At 41.8% G+C, this 25,832-nt stretch overlaps 1 protein-coding gene across 3 annotated transcripts; it reads right to left on the bottom strand.

Moving 5' to 3' along the window:
* Positions 1-901: 901 nt before the first annotated feature.
* smarcd2 (SWI/SNF related, matrix associated, actin dependent regulator of chromatin, subfamily d, member 2) lies at positions 902-24,423 on the bottom strand. 3 transcript variants are annotated; one of them, XM_060939343.1, is made up of 14 exons: positions 24,148-24,423; positions 20,161-20,351; positions 19,826-19,868; positions 19,622-19,744; positions 15,951-16,070; positions 14,713-14,808; positions 14,491-14,592; positions 14,132-14,293; positions 13,964-14,061; positions 13,739-13,874; positions 13,479-13,601; positions 4,579-4,680; positions 3,883-3,977; positions 902-2,581 (listed from the first exon to the last, which is right to left on the bottom strand). In XM_060939343.1, the coding sequence occupies exons 1-13, from the start codon at positions 24,274-24,276 to the stop codon at positions 3,924-3,926; spliced, it is 1,479 nt and encodes a 492-aa protein (XP_060795326.1). In that variant the 5' UTR covers positions 24,277-24,423; the 3' UTR covers positions 902-2,581; positions 3,883-3,923. The 3 variants fall into 3 exon arrangements, with proteins under 3 accessions (XP_060795326.1, XP_060795325.1, XP_060795327.1); XM_060939342.1 differs by lacking the exon at positions 902-2,581 and having other exon boundaries at positions 3,725-3,977; XM_060939344.1 differs by lacking the exons at positions 902-2,581; positions 24,148-24,423 and adding an exon at positions 20,446-20,621 and having other exon boundaries at positions 3,725-3,977.
* Positions 24,424-25,832: the final 1,409 nt, after the last annotated feature.

The following is a 25,832-nucleotide window of genomic DNA, read 5'->3' on the forward strand; positions in this document are numbered from 1 at the left end:
GTTTTTAACGACATAGGTATACAGATCATGTGGGCCGAAGTCAGGTAAAGACGAGGGCTTCGTGTACTTCCGTACGTCAGTGAACAATCCTGGTGGAAGTAGGTAAACGTCGTTCTCTAAGCCTGCTAACCTCAATTTTTGCAAATACCTCTCCCTCTGCTCGCCCTGTAAATGCCCTACGTCGCTGGATAGTGAAGGTGTTTTCTGCATCTCGCTCCTTTTTCTTTTATGTTTTTCGTTTGTTGCCTTCCTCGCATTCAAACTGATTCGAGCCGTGACGTCCAAAATGGCAGCATCACATGACTTGGTCACGTGGGTGAAAAACCTCAATAGGCCAAGTTTAATGACCTTGAGGTTATCAGAGGTCATATGTCATTTTATAAATGAAAAATGAATTCAGCACCCAAACATTTAACAAACAAGGCCATTTGCTAACTTCATTAATCATTTTAGTACATTTCATTCCTTAGAAAGCTGAGAAACTGGGTTCAGCTGAGACGTTTACAGGCCCAAAGTTCAATGACCTCTAGAGGTCAACAGAGGTCAGATAGAGCTCGGCATATTGCAGATTTGAATTCGGCACACCCAAATTGACAAAATAAGACTGTTTGCCGACTTTGTCTCAAAAATGCCTTTAACTCCTTAAATAAGCACTTTTTTGAATTTTGGTACCAGTCTAAGCTGGTTTGGCCAGACAGCAGCATCTCCAATCAGGATGATCCATGTAGTGGAGGGAGTGTGTAGGTGTGGGGGAGCACTTTCTCTCCTGTTTGTTACAGTATTGCAGGAATCCCACTGGCCAGATATGATCCTGTCATTTCAAAATGATCCACAAATAACAAAAGGAAGAACACTGATGCCTTTGTTAAGGCGTTTTATTGTAAAAAGAAAAAAAGCTTTTAAAAAAAGTATAAAAAGTACAGATCACAAATCAAAAACTACAAAATAGAACATGCTCTTTAACATTTAAAAATCAAACTTTCATTCAACAGATTATTTAAAAAAAAGTACATAAAAAATGGCACATTTAATACAGGAAGTTGTACTAACTGTAATAAAGTCACAGGCCAGGGTTTAAAAATACTTGTTAAAAAAATAATAATAATGGTGGTTTTGAACTTGTATGGTTCATCCAGGGCAAAATTCAAAATTTATACACATTTTTCCACACAGCTCAAATGTCAGCGATCAACCAGAATCAGCCTGCTTTAGAAGTTACATACAGGTACTAAGATTTCTCATGAGAACAAAATAAAGAGACACTGGACTGCCCACAACCAATAAACAGCAGTCCGTCATGGCCACAAGAGACAAACTACAAGTGTACATGGTGTTCACAGGATGTGTGTGGTTTATGTGACTAATTTATTTATTCTGGAAATCAGTACCAACTAAATTCATGACAAAATATAGCAGGGAGTTACAAATATAAACTGCAGGAAGTAGCACTTTGAGTAAACATGGTTGGCTGTTAATAAAGTCAGTCAAAGTTCCACTTCCTGCAGCTTTCACAAGGTGTATTTCTATGTATTGTTGTTCTCGTCAGGTTTTGGTGCTTTTATTACTCATTTGTTATTCACTCACTTACTGAACATGTAAAGCTTTTTGCCCCAAAGCTTAATTTCCCTCTACTTATTTGTGAAATACTTCAATCTTTCAGAAACAGTGGACACAAATCTCTGAACCTGTAGCTGTCTTTTTTTTTTTGTTTTTTTGGAAATTTGTGAACAAAATTACAAATCATGCCACTTGAATACATCAAGTTACACACAAAAACAAACAAACAAAACATCCACAGCATTTTGGCATGATGATAAATGACTGACAATAAAAGGTGCGCGTTCAAAGTAAATGTAGAAATTTGACTTTAGCCCAAACAATCCCTTTAAGTGTCCATGTTATATAAATCATATCTCCTCCTGAGTCGATCTGACCGCGGAACTTCTATACTTTTATATACAGAATGTAAGAAGCTGAAACCAGAGCAAAAGCACAAACTAAAACACAGTATGGCTTTAATATCGCTGAAGCGCTGTTGTCGGGTTTGTTAACAAGGCAACAAGTTGTTAAACTCAGACCTGCACAGAAGTGCAAGAAATGTAAACAATGTTAAATTATTTGAGTCCTTGAATTAGTTAATCATTTCTATGCTTTGGTTCATAAGAATTAGAATAGAGCCGGGGGGGGGTGTCTGCGCTACGGATGGACGTCTTTAAAGCGTTATCTTTTATGATACCGTGCTGTGCATAAGTTTTCACCCTCTTTCCCCCCTTGTAACTTTTCCACATTATGTAATACTGAAATGTACTTAATTGGCATGTCATGGATTTACACAAAATAGTCCATAATGTTAGTGTGTGTTTTACCAATTTATTTACAAAAAAAAAAAGGTGATTGCAAAAATTGCTCTAAAATCCCTAAATTAGTCCTGGTGAAACCATTAGATCAGTGGAGTTGATTTGTGTGCAATTAAGACATCCCAAGATCTCCATACACACACACACACACACACACCTGGAGGAATCCAGCGTTTTTCCACATAAACACCAAGGAGTTGTCAAAACAGCGCCAGGACAAAGTTCTGGAAAAGTATCAAGGGTGTGGTTTTAAAAATATTACACAAGATCCCAAAACTTCAAAAAACTTTTTGTGAGGAAATGCAGCACTGCTCATCACCCCGAGAACACCATTTTCCATTGTGAAGCATGGTGGTGGGACCATTATGTTGTGGGGATGCTTTTCATGAGCAGGAACGGAGAAACTGGTCATGGCTGAAGGCAAGAGGATGGATCCAAATAAAGGCAACAATTTTTATTGTAGAATATTATGCAAACTATTCTGACTTTCCCCCCTTTTCAATACTATATTTTGTGTATTTAAGGTCCATTTCATTTCCAGATATTAACATAATGTGGAAAAGTTCATTGGAGGGGAGGCACTGCATTTCCTATCACCATCTACAGTATTACTGTAAGATGCACACTTTATTAAATGAGTGAAAATTAACCAAAATTAGGGAACAATTGTATTTGAACTGGACACAACAAGCAATATATACTCAAAGTAGCTGATTTCCTGACTCTCGTTGAGTACCACATTAAAACTAAAGATTGTGCATAAGGGACAGAAAACAAACAAACAAACCTTAAAAAGTCTTCTCCAGGCTTCCATACCGTTCTCTTTACCCAATCACTGATCATGTTTCAAGTCTCAATCTACCTAGTGCTCTTAAGCAAAAATGGGAACATGCAGTTATCTCCGACGCAGAAATCCGGCTAAAGTAATCCAGCTCTCTGGTCGGAATAATCAGGATTAGTAAACCTGGTACGTCATCTGATCTTGGACGTGTTAAGCAACGTCCAGGGAAGAGGAATCAGACTTCCTCTTTACATTTAAGGCTATGTAACATCAGTGAGAAATGGTTTACACTCCTACCTGCTGTTTATAAAATAGACGTTTGTGTTCTCTCACTGTTATGTCTGGCACAGTGATGCTAAACACACACACACACACACACACACACACACACACTGTAAACATGACATTTTGGGTCAAGTCTCCTAATCAGAGACACCTGCATAAAACTCCATCTTCCATTTTGGCAAAAATAAGAAACAAGGCATTTATGGCTTAAAAGCGTGTTTAAAAAAAAAAAAAGGCAGCCTCCCCAACCAACACGCACTCCAAATTTATACCAAAAGAAAGGCAATTACACACTAGGATGTGAAAAATAAGGGGGGGGGAGCTTTAATTCATGAAAATATTCCAATAGTGAGAAATCCATGACCTGAGGAAATCTCACGTCAAACTTTAATTAAAAAAAAAAAAAATGCATAATATGACTCGCAGCACATATTCAATGTGGTGTCTTCAGATACAGACCTCGAAATCGAAGCCTCCATCCAAAATGTTTCCTCTGGGGTTTAGGTGAGGCGGATCCCGAGTACCTGCTCCAGCTCCTGTCTCCTCTGCTGGACCTGAGAACCACCGAAGAGAAGAAATTTGTTTGTTTATTTATTTATGGAAAGAGTCTCCAGTGTGAGCACTTTGTTACAAATCACACAAAGCTGTAACTCTTTCGAAATGGGAATGTCTTCAGGACAGACGAGTTTACACTTTGCGGTTTCTCACACCACACTTTTGTTGATTTAAAAAGTTTCTAATTAAAATGTTTAAAGGAACTGCTTATAATTTTTTTTACACCCTCTGCTGCCTAAAAGGTGAACTGCAATAAAGACATTCACAACCCTGCACTTACTCGGTGCATGATTTGCCTTTTAAGGAAAGGCCTGGAAAAATCAAAACACACCCTTGAAAGTACTGCATTCAACAGCACAGTGAATTGTGAAGCACAGGATTTCTGGGTTATCTCTGAAATAATACAATTATTACAGATCCAGGGACCCTTTTAAACTTTACAGACTGCACCTTTAATTTTAGATTTGAGCTACATTAGTTTACAATCATAAAAAGTCGGACTTATTTTAACACCAGAGATATCCATTCATATTAAAGTTTAAGGTCAAGTTAGCAGCTGTGGCTACATCAGGAAGAGATCACCACTGTCAGAACACGTACCTTGGAGAATATGTAGCGACCCACGGCCTCTTGGATCCAGGGTGCCTGGTAGAACTCACTCTTCCTCTCCTCCTCTGGGTTCCCGGCGGTGTCTGTCATCAGCTGAATAAAACACACACACACACCCTAAAGCAGTGCCAAGTCAGACCAAATGACTTTTTAATGAAAACCAGTCCCAATTTCACGAGCTCAGTGGCTGAATAACTGAGCTCTTGGCTTGACATTTCACATTTTCAAAACCATCTCTATAACACCACGGTTACAGCCCAACACTATGGGACTAATTATCGCCATAGCGACAATATTACAAACTAATCCTATGGATAAGTCATATTTGTTGTCTGAAATTTGTTTCTTTGCTTTTGCACTGAAGGCTAATTTTTCTTCACCATCAGCTTTCTGTTACAATACGTTCTTGGAGGCAGGGTTTAGGTCAATCAATCACAATAAATCTAAATAAATGTCAACATTAATTTTTTAATGATTCTTCAAACTATTCCTTAAAAATATTTCCCAGTCATTGATGTGCAATATCCAAAAAGTATAAAGGGTACAAAACGCGTACATCTCTTTACAAACACATACAAGGTGCAAGGAAATCCATAGTAAAATCGCGAATGCACACCTGCACATAGTCACAAAAACGCATGCAACACAGGTCCCAATGTTCACAGCAGCACATCATGCAGCATACTGTTTAGTCCCAATCCTGTGAGTTCTCATCACATTATGAGTGTGGAAATTACCTTACTTTTACCAGTAAACACAGTCAAGAGTTCTACTGTTGATATTTTTTTTTTTTAATGATTTGTCTTCACCAAGTGTTTAAGTGATCTCTGATCACACTCAGTCAGGATTTTTCCCCAAATACATTTCTTCTCTGAAGTTGACGGTTCATCACTATCCTTCAGGGTTTTTCATAATGATGTGTTGGCCAGTTTTTAAACTCAATTCCAGTACTCTCATTAGTTGTTTTCTTTGCTTGATACAGGCCAATAATTTGACCTTCTGAAACACAGTAATATCTTTTCCACGAACACATATCAGGATACGTCTTCCGACATGTTTGTTTAAGAAAGGAAAAGCTGCTCACTGATTCAGTTAGTTAAAAGAACTGTTGCCAGCTGAAACAATCACTGCAGTAATTATCCAATCAAAAGCTCAAGTATTTGCTTATTTATAGCCAAATGGCAATTTTTTGGGGGGCCAGACAGTGTATTATTTATTATATTAATAGTATAATATTTACCAATATACAATACCAGTATCTCATTCATCTCATTATCTCTAGCCGCTTTATCCTTCTACAGGGTCGCAGGCAAGCTGGAGCCTATCCCAGCTGACTACGGGCGAAAGGCGGGGTACACCCTGGACAAGTCGCCAGGTCATCACAGGGCTGACACAGACACAGACAACCATTCACACTCACATTCACACCTACGGTCAATTTAGAGTCACCAGTTAACCTAACCTGCATGTCTTTGGACTGTAGGGGAAACCGGAGCACCCGGAGGAAACCCACGCGGACACGGGGAGAACATGCAAACTCCACACAGAAAGGCCCTCGCCGGACCCGGGGTTCGAACCCAGGACCTTCTTGCTGTGAGGCGACAGCGCTAACCACTACACCACCGTGCCGCCCCAATACCAGTATATTCCTTAAATAAAAAAAGTTTAGTACATTTAGTAATTTATTCCAATACCATCCAACATGGCCTGGAGTGTGTTATTCCACTTGTAAGTAGAGTTGGGTACTATGCGATCGGTATCTCTCAGACTGAATTGTAAAGCAGATTTCAGTGCCACTTCAATGCACTCTGGTAAAGCTGGCTTTTTACTCAACATTCTCTCCACTCAGCGAAAGTTTTTATTCACACTATATTATACTCCATTCTTTCTAATAAAGAACAACCTAATTTAATAGAACTTTAGCAATTTTAATAAAATACATGTGCTCCGAAACAGATGTTACAGGCAACATAAGCATCACTACACCTCACATACCATCACTAGTTAACATTACACTTGCTCTGATGGCAGCAGATGCCTACTGTTTGCTAGTAGCTACCATAAATATGCTGTGGGTGGTAAAAAAAGAGCAACTGGACCTGTGTTTCAACCTGAGATGTCGACAATCCAACATTATCCCCACTAGCCTACACCTGTATTCAACCGTCAAAGGACACAGGGCTGAAATAATCCTCCAGAAAGTCCAGAAGCAGCTTCTCAACGAGAGAGTGAGACAAGTACATTTCACCATCGATGCTCTCCAGAACAGGACTGAACTGATGTTTGAAGAGTCGACAGTACTTCTTCCCAGTGAAGTTTTGGAACGAGTCTCTGAGTTCGCTGAGAAGGCACATATTTCACAACATACCAAAAGCAAAAACGACAGATGCGCAAATTTCAAACATTGCTGTCTAAAACCACCTCCTCCAGCAAGACAGAAGTGCTGACTTGGAGGAAGAAAGCTGACCAGGCTACACAACCAGACATAGATGAGAAATGGGTGAAAAACTTATCCAACAGGGTACTCACCCAGCCAGAGAAAGATGTTTTATCCAAGGGACTTAACTTTGCAGTTTCACCAGAGCAGATACCAGTGCTAGACCTCATCACAGTCACAGAGTCAGCCATCAGAAACAACAATCTGACCAACACAGAGGCAGAACAACTTAGACTGAAGATATCAGCTGCTCTGTCCAGTGCGAAAGCACCCCCCTCCAACCTCACCAGCCAAGAAAGGAGGGCTCTTACATTGCTTCAAAGAGACTGGAACATCGCCATCCTTCCTGCTGACAAAGGGAGATGCACAGTAGTGCTAAACACAGCGGACTAGCACTCCAGGATGACCGGTCTCCTCAGCGACACAACCACCTATGAAACCTTGAGGCAGGACCCCACCAGTTGTTACAAAAAGAAAAGTTGTTAGCTGCCTGCAACAACTAGAAAAGGACCAAGCCATCAACCGATCTCTGTACTACAGATTATACCCTGGGGAAGCCATTCCGCTCATATACAGACTCCCCAAGATTCACAAGGAAGGAGCTCCACTCAGACCTATCATCAGCAGTATAAACTCTGTCACCTATAACATTGCCAAACACCTAGCCACCATCCTGGCTCCTCTTGTTGGGAATACGCCACAGCACGTCAAAAACTCCCAAGATATAGCTACTAAAGTTGCAGACCTCAAACTAGACTCAGATGAAACCATGGTTTCCTACGATGTCACTTGTCTTTTCACCTGCATTCCCACCACAGAAGCAGTCAAATCTGTTAGAAAACGACTTCTTCAAGACAGCACCTTACTGGATAGAACAAACCTCACCACGGACCAGATTTGCACCCTGCTTGACCTCTGCCTGACTACCACTTATTTCCAGTTTAATGAAAGTTTCTACAGACAGAAGCATGGATGCACCATGGGCTCACCGGTGTCCCCTATTGTGGCCAATCTTTACATGGAGGAAGTGGAACATAAAGCTTTGACCACTTTTTCAGGAGTTACTCCCAGCCACTGGTTCAGATACAGTGGGGCAAAAAAGTATTTAGTCAGCCACCAATTGTGCAAGTTCTCCCACTTAAAAAGATGAGAGAGGCCTGTAATTTTCATCATAGGTACACTTCAACTATGAGAGAGAATGGGGGAAAAGAATCCAGGAAATCACATTGTAGGATTTTTAATGAATTAATTGGTAAATTCCTCGGTAAAATAAGTATTTGGTCACCTACAAGCAAGCAAGATTTCTGGCTCTCACAGACCTGTAACTTCTTTAAGAGGCTCCTCTGTCCTCCACTCGTTACCTGTATTAATGGCACCTGTTTGAACTCGTTATCAGTATAAAAGACACCTGTCCACAACCTCAGTCACACTCCAAACTCCACTATGGCCAAGACCAAAGAGCTGTCAAAGGACACCAGAAACAAAATTGTAGACTGCACCAGGCTGGGAAGACTGAATCTGCAATCGGTAAGCAGCTTGGTGTGAAGAAATCAACTGTGGGAGCAATTATTAGAAAATGGAAGACATACAAGACCACTGATAATCTCCCTCGATCTGGGGCTCCACGCAAGATCTCACCCTGTGAGGTCAAAATGATCACAAGAACGGTGAGCAAAAATCCCAGAACCACACAGGGGGACCTAGTGAATGGCCTGCAGAGAGCTGGGACCAAAGTAACAAAAGGCTACCATCAGTAACACACTACGCCGCCAGGGACTCAAATCCTGCAGTGCCAGACATGTCCCCCTGCTTAAGCCAGTACATGTCCAGGCCCGTCTGAAGTTTGCTAGAGAGCATTTGGATGATCCAGAAGAGGATTGGGAGAATGTCATATGGTCAGATGAAACCAAAATAGAACTTTTTGGTAAAAAGTCAACTTGTCATGTTTGGAGGAGAAAGAATGCTGAGTTGCATCCGAAGAACACCATACCTACTGTGAAGCATGGGGGTGGAAACCATGCTTTGGGACTGTTTTTCTGCAAAGGGACCAGGACGACTAATCCGTGTAAAGGAAAGAATGAATGGAACCATGTATCATGAGATTTTGAGCGAAAACCACCTTCCATCAGCAAGGGCATTGAAGATGAAACGTGGCTGGGTCTTTCAGCATGACAATGATCCCAAACACACCGCCCGGGCAACGAAGGAGTGGCTTCGTAAGAAGCATTTCAAGGTCCTGGAGTGGCCTAGCCAGTCTCCAGATCTCAACCTCAGAAAATCTTTGGAGGGAGTTGAAAGTCCGTGTTGCCCAGTGACAGCCCCAAAACATCATTGCTCTAGAGGAGATCTGCAGGGAGGAATGGGCCAAAATACCAGCAACAGTGTGTGAAAACCTTATGAAGACTTACAGAAAACATTTGACCTCTGTCATTGCCAACAAACGGTATATAACAAAGTATTGAGATGAACTTTTGTTATTGACCAAATACTTATTTTCCACCATAATTTGCAAATAAATTCTTTAAAAATCAGACAGTGAGATTTTCTGGATTTTTTTTTTCTCATTCTGTCTCTCATAGTTGAGGTATACCTATGATGAAAATTACAGGCCTCTCATCTTTTTAAGTGGGAGAACTTGCACAATTGGTGACTGACTAAATACTTTTTTGCCCCACTGTATGTGGATGACACCTGGGTTAAAATCAAAACCCATGAGGTGGAAGCCTTCTCTAAGCACATCAATGCAGTGGATATCAACATCAATTTCACTCGGGAGGACGCCAGTGGGAATAAGCTAGCCTTCTTGGATTGTGATGTACACATTAGACAAGACAGAAGCCTTAGCATCGAGGTCTACCAGAAACCCACCCACACACAGACCAGTACCTACTCTTCAACTCTCACTACCCACTGGAACACAAATTTGGGGTCATTAGGACCTTGCAAAACAGGGCTCAGAACATTCCTACAACGGTAGAGGGAAAAGAGAAGGAGCAGAATCACATCAAGAAAGCACTTCAGAACTGCAGGTATCCCAACTGGTCTTTCTTCAAGAGCAGAAAAAGGAACATAATGGACAAGGAGGATAACAGGAACAAATGCAAGAACATTGTCATTCCCTACATTTCTTGTCTATCTGAGAAACTCAGAAGGATCTTCTACAAACACATCATTCCGGTACATTTCAGACCCAGTAACACCCTGAAGCAGAAACTGATCCACCCTAAGGACAGAATAGCCAGACACAAACAGGACAATGTAGTGTATGCAATTCAGTGCAGTGAGGAATGCACAGACTCATATTGGCGAAACAAAACAACCGCTTCACAGGCGCATGGCTCAACACAGGAGAGCCAGTTACTCAGGCCAGGACTCTGCTGTCTATCTTCATCTTAACAACAAAGGACACTCATTTCAGGATTGCAACATGCGCATTTTAGCCAGAGAGGATTGTTGGTATGAGTGAGGAGTTAAAGAAGCCATTTTTGTCAACCTGGAACGGCCATCACTGAACAGAGATGGGGGTCTAAGACATAATTTATCAGCCACCTACAATGCAGTCCTTGGTACACTTCCCAGACAACTGAGGCTACATCCACACGACAACGGCAATGAGATGTTATTTAAAAAATATCGCGTCCAAATAGGCAACGATCAGTAAAATATCAGGTCCATATGGCAACGCAACGCTTGCTGAAAACAATGCAATACACATGCCACACCTCTAGGGGCACTGTAAGACGGTCCCTTTGGAGACACCAGAACAATAGAAGTAAGGACACATGTGCATAAACTTATGCGCGAGACTTCATATTAGCCACAAAGTCAGGAAAATCTGTTCGTAAAATTACGTTATAATGACCAAATACAAAGAAAAGTATTTTTCCAGTCTCACCTGTGAAAGGTAATCCCATGTGATCTCGTTTGGATGGTAAACCTGTTGGTACAGTTAAACGCAGCACATGAATGAGGCATCTTTATTCTCCGCTTTGACCTATCCAATATGGCGGCGAGGATGATGTATGATTCTACGCGGAAGGCGGCGTCTTTAGGCCGAATCCCATTTCACCCCTTGGACCAACCCCTTGGCCCTTCCCCTCCATTTTGCGCGTTCACGTGAAGGGGTAGGGGTATCCCAATCCCAGTTAACGCGGAGGGGTAGGGGAAGGGGGAGGGCTTCTGTACCCCTCCAAACGGAGATTTTCCTGGAGCAGACTCCGAACGAAGGGGTTTGAGTGATTTCCCACAATGCCATGCGGATTTCAGCGAGATTTCATGCGGATTTCATAAAGATGGCGGTTCCCGCGGCAAAAGATTGTCATAAATGTATTTTCTCCATTATTTACGTGTTTTAAGTTGTTATCCAGAGGAAACACGCCGCTTGATTCGCTTTCGAGCTGAGAATGAGCAGCGATTTCTGAAATCCAAGCTGCTGCTAAAAAGCTTTGGGAGTGAGTATTGTTTTCGGTTGCTTTACTGCGTACGTTTTGTTCTGTTATTCTCGCTTTTATTGTTTACATGAGTGTTCTGACACCTCATTCTGTCGGATGTGGTGCACGAAGCGCCAAAGATCTCCCATTCAGTGGTGTTAGTTAACAAATCACACCCTGCCAGCAGAGATTTCTGGCTCTGACTGTAGCGGCTGGTCGCAGCCAATGACGCATTTGGTTGCGTTTTGCTAACGTAAACGCTGACGGAGGTACGCGATGACGTATGCGATCGTTGAAGGGCTATCCCAATACGTAAGGGTTGAATTTCAAGCCCTATCCCTTGTAGCTCAGTTTCAAGGGGAAGGGCCAAGGGGAAGGCGGAGGGGAAGGGGTAGAAATTAGAATTGGGATTGGGCCTTAATGGTCCGGAATAAATTGAATGCTACACGTTGATGGATTAATTTGTTGTTCTACGCCCTTTTTGAGGAATGTATTGTAGGACTTAAACCAACATCTGAAGAGGTGAGATCGCTCCTTTTTTTCCCTATTTTTGCTGGCGGGATTGACTCTGCCCTAAGGGCTATTTTCTCTCTCTCTCTTTGCACCATTACACAATAAATATTCACAGTGAAAATATTTTGTAAGCGCATTTCATGAACCAAGTTATAGGATTTGTTGACAACTCGCATCGAGTTCGTTACACTTCTACCCGGCGTGAAGCACTGACAGTCATGTGGTTGTGACGTCATCGTAAACAAATCCGTTCTACTCATCCAGACGACTTCGCAATGGCAACATTGCCAGATCTTTCCACTCTGGAACCCGTTCTCAAAAAGATTGTGTTTTGGGCACCCAAAACGCCGGTGCCGTGTGGACGCCAGGCCTAAACGATAAGCAATTGTATCAGAGTCACCTGAATCCGTTGCCGTGTGGACAGGGCCTGAATGCACACCGAAACCCAGCTGTTTTCAGTGACTCTCAGGAGGACAGAGAGGACCAGCAATCCATTGATCACCCTAACAACTCTCGAGGCTGTTCACACCCAGCCCCCAGTGACCCACACCAACAGGATGGCTCAACGACACCTTAGGATTGCTTTTCATCCATGAGAGGATAAATACCTGATACTCCTTATTAGTCAGACAGAACCGAAGAAGCCTTTCGGATGAGAGGTGAAACGTCTTCAAGAATCTTCAAGCAAGTCCAGTTGCTCTCTTTTACCACCCACAGTTTACTATGACTGAGAATCTTCACAGACATACCATAAATATGGTTAAAATGTCTACATATTAGGTATGCAACGATTCACCCAATTCACAGTTTGGTTCTTTCACGATCTTGGGTTCACTATGTGATTTACCCATGATTATTAAAAAAAAAAAACACTAAGGAAATTCATTTATTTAATCACACACAAAAAAAGCAGCTTCATTTTTTAACAATTATTTACAAACGTTTGTAAAGGCTGGAGTAAAATATCCTATTAACTAAAATATTAATTTCATTAACAATAGTTTAAAAAGTTAATAACAAACAGACCTTTTCTTAATAACCATTTATGAACATTTGTGAAGGTTGTAGTCAGGTTTAAACACAACAAGCACCTCCATTTGTTTCCCTTTTCTTTGCCTGTAAAAAGAGAGCTTTTATTTCTTGTTCAATCACACAACAGCTCCTTCACATTTACAGCTTTTTTTGGTGCATTTTTGCAGCATTACAGCTGCGTTACTTCCGCCTGTAGTGACGTTAAGCGCATCCTCTCTATTGTATGTTATTGCACCCTCTGCTGTTTAAACACCACAAATTACAGCTTGGAAAAAACAGATTACACAGCCCAATACTATTCCTACTATCAAGTGGTTTATTTGTTATTTCCACAAAATTTTGAATCATCATAAATTCGTACTGCGATTTATCATCGCACAATACATCATTACATGCCTAGTATCGGAAAAAAAAAAAACCAGTACCAAACCCTACTCCTACCACAGAGATCTGCCAACGATTACAACAACTGTGGGTACCTTGAGGTCTCGGCTCTGAGACTTGAGCCAGTCCTGAATGAAGTCCTGAGGGTTGTTGCTGAAGCTCAGCATGAAGTCCCGCTGTGTCTTCAGCTGGTTTATTGACTCAATGGTTTCATGGATCTGATGAGCAACAAGAACGAATAATAAAAACAAACCTTCTTCGTGAGGAAACCGGGGTCCGATGCAACAGGATAAGCCAAGCTACCATATGGTGACTTGATCACATGATCATTAATGACTGGTTAAAAAACACACACCTTCATTTCCAGGGCTGCGATTTCCTGCTGGTTGGTGGTGGAGGACAAGAAGCTGCTCATCTGGCTCTTCAGCGGATCATCTACTTCTACGTCGATGTCAAAACATGCCATCTTCTTCTGGTCATTCGGGTCCACACTGTGCACAAGAAACAGTTTTTTGTTTTGTTATGACTCTTTGAAAACGTGAGGTGTAGGATTCGAGGTAAAAGCAGTATACATACACACCTGATGACGTGGTTGATGACAATAGGGTCTGGGTGCTGCAGTAGTCCTGCCAGCTTCATGGGGATCTCTGAGAATCTCATTCTGGAGCAGGCGAAGATCTGAAGTGAGACACTTGTGTTAGTCATTTGCTAACCAGTAGTTCTTGGTTACTTGTTACACTACATGTACCTGTCTGAAGTAGCGGTTGCAGTTGATGTATTCTTTCTCATGGCAGTCCTGCAGCTTGTTGTTCTTGATGTAGAGCCAGAGCGCCTGCATGATGCTGGCTCGGGTCTGAGTGTGAACACCCAGAAGACGCGCTAACCGCGGGTCCAGTTTGTACTGTGGTGGCTTTGAGAGGGAAACACAGAGGGAGGAACTGGCATCAACGCGTTACATCAGTACGATAACTGCCCTTATATGTATCAAGTACAGTGTGCCATGACCGTGGTCAAGCACTAGCTTCTCAACTAGATACCGGATGATCACAGCATATGTAATAAATTAAATTTGGATTTGTAAAAGCATTGGCACCATGTACGTGTTACCTGGTGGTCTAGCATGAGCAGCAGCGTGCATTTCACACTCACGTCTCCGGGCCGCTTCACCTGAAAACCATCCGTCTCCTGAGTGGTGGGCATCCTGTGCCACTGACAACCCAAACAGGAACACGTTTAAACAACACACTTCCCTGGTGAGTTTCCTATTATCTCCTAATATTTATTCATTTTTGTTTATTAGGGTCTTGCCCTCTCTGAACTGCCTTATACCTCCACCAGGTGGTTGTCTGGACCATACAGCTCCTTATCCAGCTCAATGACCAGGCTTTTAAAGAAGGAAGAAAACTTTCTCTTCTGTTTCCCGGGCTACGGATAAAGAGAGAGAGAGAGAAAACAGAAATGCAGTTCCTCTATTTTTTTTCCCTTCAGGTGGCTTGTGGCCGTGTGATTTCATGCCCACGTGTTTCACACCAAGTTTCAATTCTTTACTTTTTAACCCCTGTGAAGGCCTTCAAGCCAGGGCGTTGTCATCATGGGAAATTACCACAGAACATCTGGTTCTGAGAGTTGGCTGAGGGTACGGTGAGAGATGAACAGTTCCAAGATGTCACGAGCCGTTGTTTGACATTTCACTGCTATATTTGGATCATGATGCTCCGTGGTGACTCGGCTCTTTCAAACAACGAGCAACACCCGTTTTGAAACAGTCAGTCATTCTCCCTGAAAGTTACCTCACCTTTTATCATTCTTCAAAAGATTATCTAAAATGGTTTTGGTCAAGCAGAAAAAAAAAAAGTTAAAAAAAAAAAAAAGCATAACCATGCTTCGTTTGTAGCAAAGTATAAGCTAGCTAGCACTAGCTTATCAACTAGCAAATCTCACTGGTGTTAGATAGACTTTTACCTGGTTGCAATATGTTAAAATTGGATACATTTAAACAGGGTGTACAACTTGGAACCAACAACCACAACACTTTCACCATTCAAGTTGATAAAATCATGAAAATACTGACATTAGGTAACAGGGATATGTATACTGTACATAAGCTAGCTAATAACATAGGATAATGATTTAGAAAGCGGTCACAAAGGACGGAACGAAGGAAGGAAGGAAGGAAGGAAGGAGATGGTGACTGAAAACGAGGACAACAGTACCCAAAACATCAACATTTAACTCAGATGTAATGTTAAATTACTAAGAAAACACTCAGAACAACCAAAACTACACAGTAATTACTTTTAGCATCAACTATTGGCTGAAGATAGGCCCAACAATTTAGAAAGCTAGTACACAACAATAGAAACACAGTTACTGTGAAAACGAGACAGAAGTATCCAGAACATTAAGATTTACCTCAGATAGGATGTTAAATTTCTAATAACACACTCAAGACTAAAATTACACTAAACTTCTAATTAGCGTTCATGCCAAGTGTAACAGTACAGGTTTATATTAACATGCTCATTTGAATACCTTATTGTTTCTATAGGAACGGCTCTGTAACTTACATCCTCCAGGAGTTTGCCCTCCACTCTGAGCTCCCATGATGCCACTTTCTCGGACTCCTCCCCCTCAGGTTTGGCAGGTGTACAGGTGTTTGAGATGTAGATCCTCAGCTTACGCTTTTGCTTCAGGGACAAAAACAAGACAAAAATGAGACACAGCTCACTCACTGTTCAAACAAATGTTCAAGCTGTCATGTTCATCAAAGTATTGTGTCGTAGAAATGTCTGTGTGTCATTCATATTGCCTTTAAAAAAAACTCAAAATCACATCGGGCAGCACTGTCGCCTCACTGCAGGAAGGTTCTGGGTTTGAGCGCAGCAGTCGACGGGGGCCTTTCTGTGTGGCGTTTACATGTTCTCCCCGTGTCTGTGTGAGTTTCCTCCAGGTGCTCCAGTTTCCCCCCACAGTCCAAAGACGTGCGGTTAGGTTAACATGGGGCGGCCTTGGGCTGACGTGCCCTTGAGCAAGGTACCCAACCCCCAACTGCTCTCTGGGCGCTGCGACATAGCTGCCCACTACAAATATTTTAAGTTCGTTTCTTAGACAAGGATATTTTTTAAGCTTGTTACCTCGTTAACAGTTTCGGCGAGAATCTCCCGCCTTCTTCAGAAACAGTCACCAGATGTCGAGTGGTGACGTGCCTTATCAGCTGATGTTGCGTTACGGAGGCGTGAACGTCCCGCCCAATTTGACAGGTAGTTCACACCTCCTGCTGTCAGGTCGCTCCTCCAGGACGGCACTCCAGGTGTGCGACAGTGCATACGCTCCCTCGTCCCGGTTCATCGTCCTCTGCGCCCGCTTACGTATCTCCACTGCCTCTAAAATCCAACGCTGGAATCTATTTTCTTCAGCGCGAATGACTCTGGCCTCTTCCCAATTCATTATGTGATTTTGCCGTTTGCAGTGGTCTGAAATGGCTGATTTTAGGTTTTCTTGGTTTGCTTTTTCTTTTTCGGATCTTGTGAGTCTTTTTGTTGTTTCTTTTTCACATTCTATTTGGTGTTCTTTCCTTCGAGTATGGAAGCATCTGCCCGTTTCACCAATATAGACTTTATTACATGAACGGCAAGGGATTTCATAGATGACGTTGCATTTATTGTCCAGTTGTATTTTGTCTTTGGGGTGAACTAGCAGCTGTCGGAGGTTCTTGTATGGTTTGACCGGGGTGTTGATGTGGTATTTCCTCATGGATCGTTGGATGCGTTCTGTGACTCCTTTTATGTATGGTAGTGTGACAAAGCCCCAGTTTGTTTTTTCGGTGTTTTTTCTTGTTTGTTTATTTTCTTTTATTTGTGTCTGTAATTTCCCTTTCCGAATTGCCCACGGTGGATATTGGCAGTTTTTTAATGCCTGTTGGATGTGTTGTTCCTCCTCCTGTCTGTCTTTCTCCTCCGTGATGCTCTGTGCTCGGTCGTATAGTGTTCTGATTACTGACATTTTGTGTGCGATGGGATGTTCAGATGTCCAGAGAAGATATTGGTCGGTGTGTGTAGGTTTTCTGTATGTTGTAATTCTAATGTTCCCTTCTTCTGTGTGGTGTATTTTTAAGTCCAAAAAAGCTATTGTCTTGTCCGTTTCCTCTTCGTGTGTGAATTTTATGTTGCCTGTCTTGTCTATGGAGTTTAAATGATCCGTGAGTTGTTGTGTGTGTCCTGTTTTGGTTATTTCGAGAATGTCATCAACATATCTTTTCCAGAAGATAGGTTTGCAGTCATCCGGTGCTGTTTCTATGGCTCGGGTTTCCAGATCCTCCATAAAAAAAAAAAAAGTTACATAGAGTGGCAGATAGCGGGTCCCCCATTGCAAATCCCTCTTTTTGTCTATAGATTATGCCTCTAAATTGGAAAAATGTGGAAGTGGAAATGAAATGTAATAGTTTTGTTATGTCCTGTGCCGTAAGTTTTGTGCGTTTTTTCAGGGTTCTGTCTGCTTTTAACCGGTTTTCTACTATGTTGAGTGTGTTTGTGACCGGTGTTTTTGTAAAGAGGGATATGATGTCATGCGATACAAACATTTCATCCTTTTTTATCTTGATTTCCTTTAATTCTTTCACCAGTTGTTTTGAGTTTTTGCAGTGGTATTCCGTAAGTCCGAGGAGTGGTTTGATTATGTCTGCCAGCGTCTTGGAAAGGTTGTAGGTAACTGATCCTATACTGTCTACTATGGGTCTTAGTGGGGCTCCGGGTTTATGAATTTTCGGTGTGCCGTATATCCGGGGGGTGATGTTTGTTTATCGATTTTGTTGTCATCCAGTAACGGTTTGAGTAATAGCTTTAGTCTTCTTTTCCTCCGTCGGGTCTTTAATACTTCATATGTGTTTGGGTCCGTGAGCATTTCATTCATTTGTTTTTCATATTGATTAGTGTCCAGGATAACCGTGGTCCTCCCTTTATCAGCCGGTAATATTGTTATTTTCTTGTTCTTTGTAAGTGTTCTGATGGCTTCCATTTCCTGTTTGGTTATGTTTCTGGGTGGCGGTTTAGCTGAGGTGAGGATGCCTGCTATTTCGTTCCTTAATGCGGCTTTCTGTCCTTGGTCCTGTATCATATTGCACGCTAGTTCCGTGGCTAATACGAATGCTTCATGCGGGATTTTATTTGGTGTGATGGCATAGTTTAGTCCCCGTGAGAGTATAGTGCGTTCTGCTGTTGTTAGTGTGTGTTTAGACAGGTTGCAAATCCATTTTTCGTTTATTTGCTTGTCCTTGCATTTATTTTGTTTCTTATTGATAAGTTTGTTCAGTTTTTTAATATGGCGTGTTTTTGTTTTTGAAAACTCTTGTTCTTGTATTGCATTCAGATGTTCTTCCATATTTTTTTCCATTTCACTGCTGAATTTGAACCGGCGTTTGAATTCTTGTTTTCTTTGTGCTATTTCTGTTTAAATTGTTGATTTTGTTAGTCGTGCATCTAATTCTTTCTCTTACCAGAGTCATTCGCGATCTTTCGATGGTCCTTTCCGCGTTTCTTGTTGGTATCGGATTTTTTATGTAGAGGCTTGCTGGAATGACGCCTTCGTCTCGGCAGCGGAGATTGAAGCGGAGATGGTTTCTTTGTCGTGCCAATTTTTTTCCTAGCTTTTCCAGGTAGCGTACCTCTTTGGCACAATCTTCTCCATAACTTATTTTTAATACGTAGTGGATGTTCATTATGTCTAGCTATTACAAATATTTTAAGTTCGTTTCTTAGACAAGGATATTTTTTAAGCTTGTTACCTCGTTATCTCGACATCTGGTGACTGTTTCTGAAGAAGGCGGGAGATTCTCGCCGAAACTGTTAACGAGGTAACAAGCTTAACGTCACCACTCGACATCTGGTGACTGTTTCTGAAGAAGGCGGGAGATTCTCGCCGAAACTGTTAACGAGGTAACAAGCTTAAAAAATATCCTTGTCTAAGAAACGAACTTAAAATATTTGTAATAGCTAGACATAATGAACATCCACTACGTATAGCTGCCCACTGCTCTGGGAATGTGTGTATGCTCATGTGTCTGTGCATGCATGTGTTCACTGCTTCAGATGGGTTAAATGCAGAAAGGAATTTCACAAGTGTGTGATAAAGTTGTTCATTTCATGTCGACAAAAATTATTTTTAAGATTTCACAATTTTAAAGACTCAAAACTTATTCAAAAAAAAAACACACACACACAAAGACAGTGCTCCTTCATGTTACCGTTATAGGCTTCTTGATGGCCTCCTGGATTTCCATGCGCTTGCGAGCAATGGTCTGGTCCAGCTTCCTCTCAAACGCCAGAAGGTCCATGTAGGCCTGAGACTCAGGAACCAGATCCCGGATCTGCGTTATACATCACACCGAAAACACTTAAACACAAGCTGATGAACACAAACACAATACAGGCCGTAGCTAAAATCTCACCCTCTGGGGTAGAACTTTGTCAGCCATTTTGCGTCGTTTCAGACTAAAACCACAAGATAAAAGTATCATATCATGTGATAGTTGAGATACGATAAACAATATATAATGAATAAAGGCATGACAGTATGGTGTGACAAAGCAGTCACTGTTGCCAGTCCAAGGTTGATTATTCTCTATAACAGCACATCCCAAAGTGGTTTATTTCTTTTATACAACGCCTTACTTTTTAATCTGTTACAGAAACTTGGAGAAACAACAGGTACTGAAGGTACATTATATAGGAGAACTCTACTACAAGCATGAGGAGTATTGATCAACCTGCTGCTGGTACTCACCCTCTCCGAGGTCCCATCAACCCCCCCACCTGTTGCTGCTGCAGGAGTCTCTTTCGCGCCGGGTCCATCGCGGTTTGGGGCATGCTGGGCCGAACGGTCATGGTGCCACCATACGACGGCCCAGGCATCGGAGAACCCATGGAACCCATCCCGCCCATGGGCATGTTACGGCCAGGAGGGATGCCAGGACGCTGTGCATACACACAAAACACATACACAATGAGCATGTGTAAAAAGGATATACCTGAAGATATAGTTCTAGTGTCCTGAGTGTCTCAAACTCACACCGGATGTGTCTCATCTGCATTTCCACACCAGCTATCAGCAACACCAGCATTCAATTATCAGTTACAAGGAAGTGGATACACTTTTACAGCTTTTTGGAGTGAGACTGTTGGGGGGGGGAGAACCCCCTGACATTTACTGACAACCACACCCCCTCATAATTCCCTCAGTTTCCTGTATAAATATCCAGACAGTGGATCTGTGAACAGAACCATTTCTATTAGAAGATATATAGGCTACTATAAAAGACTGAGAGAAGGAATGGCCGTAGTCAGTGATAACAAAATGGCGTGTGCACTATGGTGTCCTTGTTATCCCATGCAAAGACAGAATTTCCAGTGCCTGAACTTTCTGGGCTAGTTTCAGGTCTTTCGGTGACTGACAACATGGGGGACTTGGTGCTAAAAATATTCTGTGTCAGTTGCATTGAACCAATTTGGATTTTACACAATGGACATAGCAGCACAGAGAATGGTTGTATGCACAATATGCAAAGGCAGGTCTGCCTAGCACTTCAAGGAAATACAACAAACCTGTTTAACTACAAAGAAATCACCACAAAGAGTGTGCTGAAAGTCAGAGAACACAGGGAGCATATGTGAACCATGTCACAGCCAGAAATTATAATATTAAAAATGTTGAAAACACACTGTTGCTGGATCATTTTAATTGGCCAGGGATATAACATCTTAAAAACTGACATGAACAGTAATTCATATTAGTTTTTAACCACTACACTGGGTGGCATGGTGGTATAGTGGCTAGCACTGTTGCCTCACAGCAAGAAGGTTCAAGCCCAGTGGCTGACAGGAGCCTTTCTGTGTGCAGTTTGCGTGTTCTCCCTGTGTTTGCGTGGGTTTCGTCCGGGTGCTCCAGTTTCCCCCACAGTCCAAAGACATGCAGTTAGGTTAACATTGGGCAGCCATGGCCTGAAGTGCCCCCACTGCTCTCCAGGTTCCCCATAGCTGCCCACTGCTCTGGGTATGTATGTATGTATGCATGTGTGTATGTGCACGCATGTGTGTGTTCACTGCTTCAGATGGGTTAAATGCGGAGGAGACAATTCACTGTGGTTAAGTGTACATGTGATAAATAAAGGCTTCTTGTCTTCTTAATTGTGATCATATACTTTAGAGCAGCCACGGCCTAAAGGATAGAGAAGCAGATCCTGGACCAAAAGGCTGCTGGTTTGATTCCCTGGAAAAGCAGGAAAACGTGTGGGGAGTGACCAAACAGCACTTTTCATGGCTACATCTACATCCATCCTGCACCCTGGAACACAGTGTGTGCGTTCACTGTTTCAGATGGGTTAAATGTAGAGAAAGAATTTCACTGTGCCCTAATGTACATGTGACAAATGTTCTTATTTATTTATAAATAAATAAATGTGTGTGTTTTTTTTTTTTTTTTTGGGGGGGGGGGGATCACCCATGAAACTGAATTGAAATGGAAGGTGCTTATGTCAGGTGTGAATTTGTCTGAACAATAATAAACTGAACGGATTTTTTTTTTTTAAATCTACATCAATAGACAAAAGCACATTGTGGGCACGTGCTGATTATTTCTGCTTGATGCTAATTGGTAGCAATTAAATATTTTTATTTGTTAGCGGTGTAGAATTAAACATGCCTGAATCAGGCTGGTCCACTATATTTGAAGTTAAAAGCCTGGATAAATATGAATATTTGGTCTAAATGACTTCTTTAAAGGGCTGATGACACGAACATGACTCTATGCAATTTCTTAAACTATACAACATGGCAAACATGTTAGATTTCTGTTATAATTACGTGAAAAGAAGCTGTTGTTACGCGAATATCCAACTTTTAATTGCACAGCGCAAGAAAACTGGGTCCGTGGCTCGCGGCCATGTTGTGACGTCAGCGGAAGAACACGCTGCGGTTCACTGGCTGTTCTACTCTGGTTCTACTCAATGGAAATGGCGCATGAAAACGCCGGTGAACTCTCTAGTGCTAGCTCTTCCTCTTCTGGGAGTCTAGAATTGTGTTGATCTCTTCCGAATAGAATCTATGATAGCCTACCCTCTTTACCCTTTGCCTCTCGTTGCTAGGCGGCAGTTACATGAAAGCCGCAAGCTTTCACAAGCAAATACATGACTGATATCACGCCGACTTTATGATTACATTTATGATTATCATGTAGAATCTATAGCTCTACGTACCTTTATCTTATGTCATTTCACAACACGTTCTGACAGGAGGACTGTCTTTGGATCCGGCATAGCTACTAGTAGACCCCCTCCGGAATACTGGCAGTGTTGCCAGATTGGGAGGTTTCCCGCCCAGTTGGGCGGTTTCAAGTGCATTTTGAACATATTTTGGGCTGTAAAACTTCAGCAGTATCTGGCAACAGATACTGCTGAAACCTCCCAACAGGGCGGGAAACCTCCCAATCTGGCAACACTGTGTAGGCACTGCTGATGGTAGTAACACACGTTTGTGCTGAACTGAACACCCAAGAGATTCTTTTAAGCTGGGAAGAGTGTCAAAACAATCCAAACCGAAGTGTACAGAGCACAGGACGGATGTTGGTGAGGGCTCCCACTTGTCACGAGTGCGCCTGACTTGCTTCACCCACTTCGCATGCAGCTCGGGATCTCTGGGAAACTTGAATAAACTTACCCCATCCTTGTGGGTTTTGGAGCAAAAGCCGGCAACACAACGCGAAGGCATAATAATTATAATGTATAATAATGTCTAATAAAAATACTAATAATGATAAACTGAACACCTGCCGCAACAACAACAAACTGGTAAGTTAGGAGGTTCTTTCACTGACGTCATATAGCTCCTCCTCCGTCTCCTGGGTGCTGCAGCCCCGTCAAATTTGCCCAGATAGCCGCGTTTTTTTATCATAACTTGTAAAATAGGCGCCTTCGTGAATTAATATATGGATCATCGGGAATTACTTTTTGTGTTATAAAACATCGCCAAAGATGTCAAAAACGTGTCATCAGCACTTTAAGGCGAATTCAAATCCAGTGAGTCTCCAGTGTTGAGCCTTTTTTTTTCGCCCAGACCACGTGACCCAACGGTTATGACACTATGCCAAAAAAAAAAAATTTACACACGAGCACAAGCACGAAGTTTAATTTTACTCATAAAACAACGTAAAATTAATTCCTTATATCGTCTGACATATTAATAAAAAATAAACACACTTCCTGTAATTTGTGCCCCATAGTCGATCAAAGCACTGTTCACCAATGTGCCACATTACAAGGCCGTATTCCAAAAGGCTTCTTTTATGGCCTTATAGGGGACTACGAAGGCTACAGAAAGCATCAATTCACAGCCTATGTAGCGCGCTTGTGTAGGGAACACGGACTCGCTTTGGGATTCGGCCTTAAATCACCTTAAACACGGAAGTTGCAACGAACACTTACAGAGAAGTGTGAGAAAAGTCTGGGGTTTTTTTTTTACACCGACACGACAGTTGGAAAATCACCAGTACGGATTAAAAGTTGTGAAATATGTTACTGTTTAATAACTTTTGCTTGTGTATTGTTTAGTTAACTATTGTGTAGCGTTATCGATTTAGTTTAGTAGTAACTAAGGAAGTTATTTACTTCCTCAACAAAAGCACTACATTGAAAAACTAAACGGAGAATGGCGTTAACGACAAAGATTCATCCCCAAAGTAAAAACTTTAGGGTAATAAACCAATAACAGAGGCGTTTACCGGGTACTGGTTAGCCGGGTTGGACATTGCTCGGTAGGCCGGATTCATCGCTGCCATCCGCGGGTGTCCAGGAGAGTTCATCCCGGGATTCATCACCGGGGTAGCAGGGAACGCCGCTCTGGACGCCATTTTCACAGAAATTTAAAACTTTAAAAAAAAAATCGCCCCAGTGTTAAATTTTCCCCCCAAAATATGTAATTTTCTGATTTCGAGAGCACTCAGCAGTCTCTGAGTGTCATCTCTTCTTTCCATGAAGTGTCTCGATAAGCCGCCTCCCCCTCACTTTCTGTCGCAATGGTTGGTTCGTTAAAACCATTTTCAGAGTTTCAACCAATGGTGGCGCACTGCACTATTGAGAGCGCGAGCGAGGGTGGGCGCGGCTAATTAATCCTCAACTGATTTAAGGATTAATTTAAATAACTCGAGTCAAGTTTTAACGAAACAATACCTTACCGATATACAACATGCCCTCAGTAGCTAAGGGCCATGCTTTGCTCAAGGGCACGTCAGCTATTCCCACTGATCCACAGAATCGAACCGTGAAAGCTGCTTCTCTAACCATTACGCCATAAACTGTGCATGAAGTATAAGAATATGCTGTATACGTTTTCTTTTAAATAATGCGTGGTTATTGTGACCCAAACAGTGCTCCCATTTTCTCATCTCATTATCTCTAGCCGCTTTATTCTGTTCTACAGGGTCGCAGGCAAGCTGGAGCCTATCCCAGCTGACTACGGGCGAAAGGCGGGGCACACCCTGGACAAGTCGCCAGGTTATCACAGGGCTGACACATAGACACAGACAACCATTCACATTCACACCTACGGTCATTAGAGTCACCAGGCTCGAACCCGGACCTTCTTGCTGTGAGGCGACAGCGCTAACCACTACACCACCGTGCCGCCCTGCTCCCATTTTATTAGAGCTAAAAATTATGCAATGATGTGAAGATTATGAGACACTCAAAACACATTATGGCCTTCATATTGGAACTTCATATTGGATAATAAAAACACTCAATATTCAAAAACACTTAATTTTCCGTTTTGTACATAATACTGAGCAACAAGTTTACAACAAGCTGCTGGCTAAAGAGTGTAAGACACATTTTTATATTTTTAAAGGGATATACTATTGTTAATTAGTCTATTATTAATACTTTAACAGTTAAAAATGCACATAGAATTAGCCATAAAATAAATTATTGATCACAAAATGACGCATTAATATTTATGATGTCTCTAAAATTGGGGCTGAATGGCACTATTGCTTTCTTTATGAACTCTGGATGTATTCTGGTCAATATACAGGAGCAGTTAAAAAAAAAACATCCTTACATAATTCCCCTGAGATTAGGGGAACATAATCAGAACCATCACATGTTGGCGAAAGGTTCATTAGACATCCAAGTAATATAAATTTTACAGAAAGTAAAATTCTCTGAATCATAATGCACAGTGAATTACAGTACTGTTTTACAGTAATCACAGTGGAGAGTTCAGTGTTTATAAATCACATAAAGAGAACACTCTGCATTCACCACATCTAATGAGAGGTCTGGGATTCTGCAGCACACTGCATCAGATCAATATCAGGAGGTGTTCTTGAAAGAAGTCACATTTTAATTATTATAAATGAAGTTAATGTTTTGGAATGGCCAAGTCAGAGTCCTGACCTTAATCCGA

Source organism: Neoarius graeffei, chromosome 14 (genome assembly GCF_027579695.1).
Source record: "Neoarius graeffei isolate fNeoGra1 chromosome 14, fNeoGra1.pri, whole genome shotgun sequence".
NCBI classification, from domain to species: Eukaryota; Metazoa; Chordata; class Actinopteri; order Siluriformes; family Ariidae; genus Neoarius; species Neoarius graeffei.

Excerpts from the sequence above, each read along its gene's own strand:
- smarcd2 (XM_060939343.1), bottom strand. The coding sequence starts at position 24,276 with ATGGCGTCCAGAGCGGCGTTCCCTGCTACCCCGGTGATGAATCCCGGG. Across the intron at positions 16,071-19,621 it reads CCATCAAGAAGCCTATAACG|CAAAAGCGTAAGCTGAGGAT; the intron begins GTAACATGAAGG and ends TTGTCCCTGAAG. Across the intron at positions 14,809-15,950 it reads AGGGCAAACTCCTGGAGGAT|CCCGGGAAACAGAAGAGAAA; the intron begins GTAAGTTACAGA and ends CTTTATCCGTAG.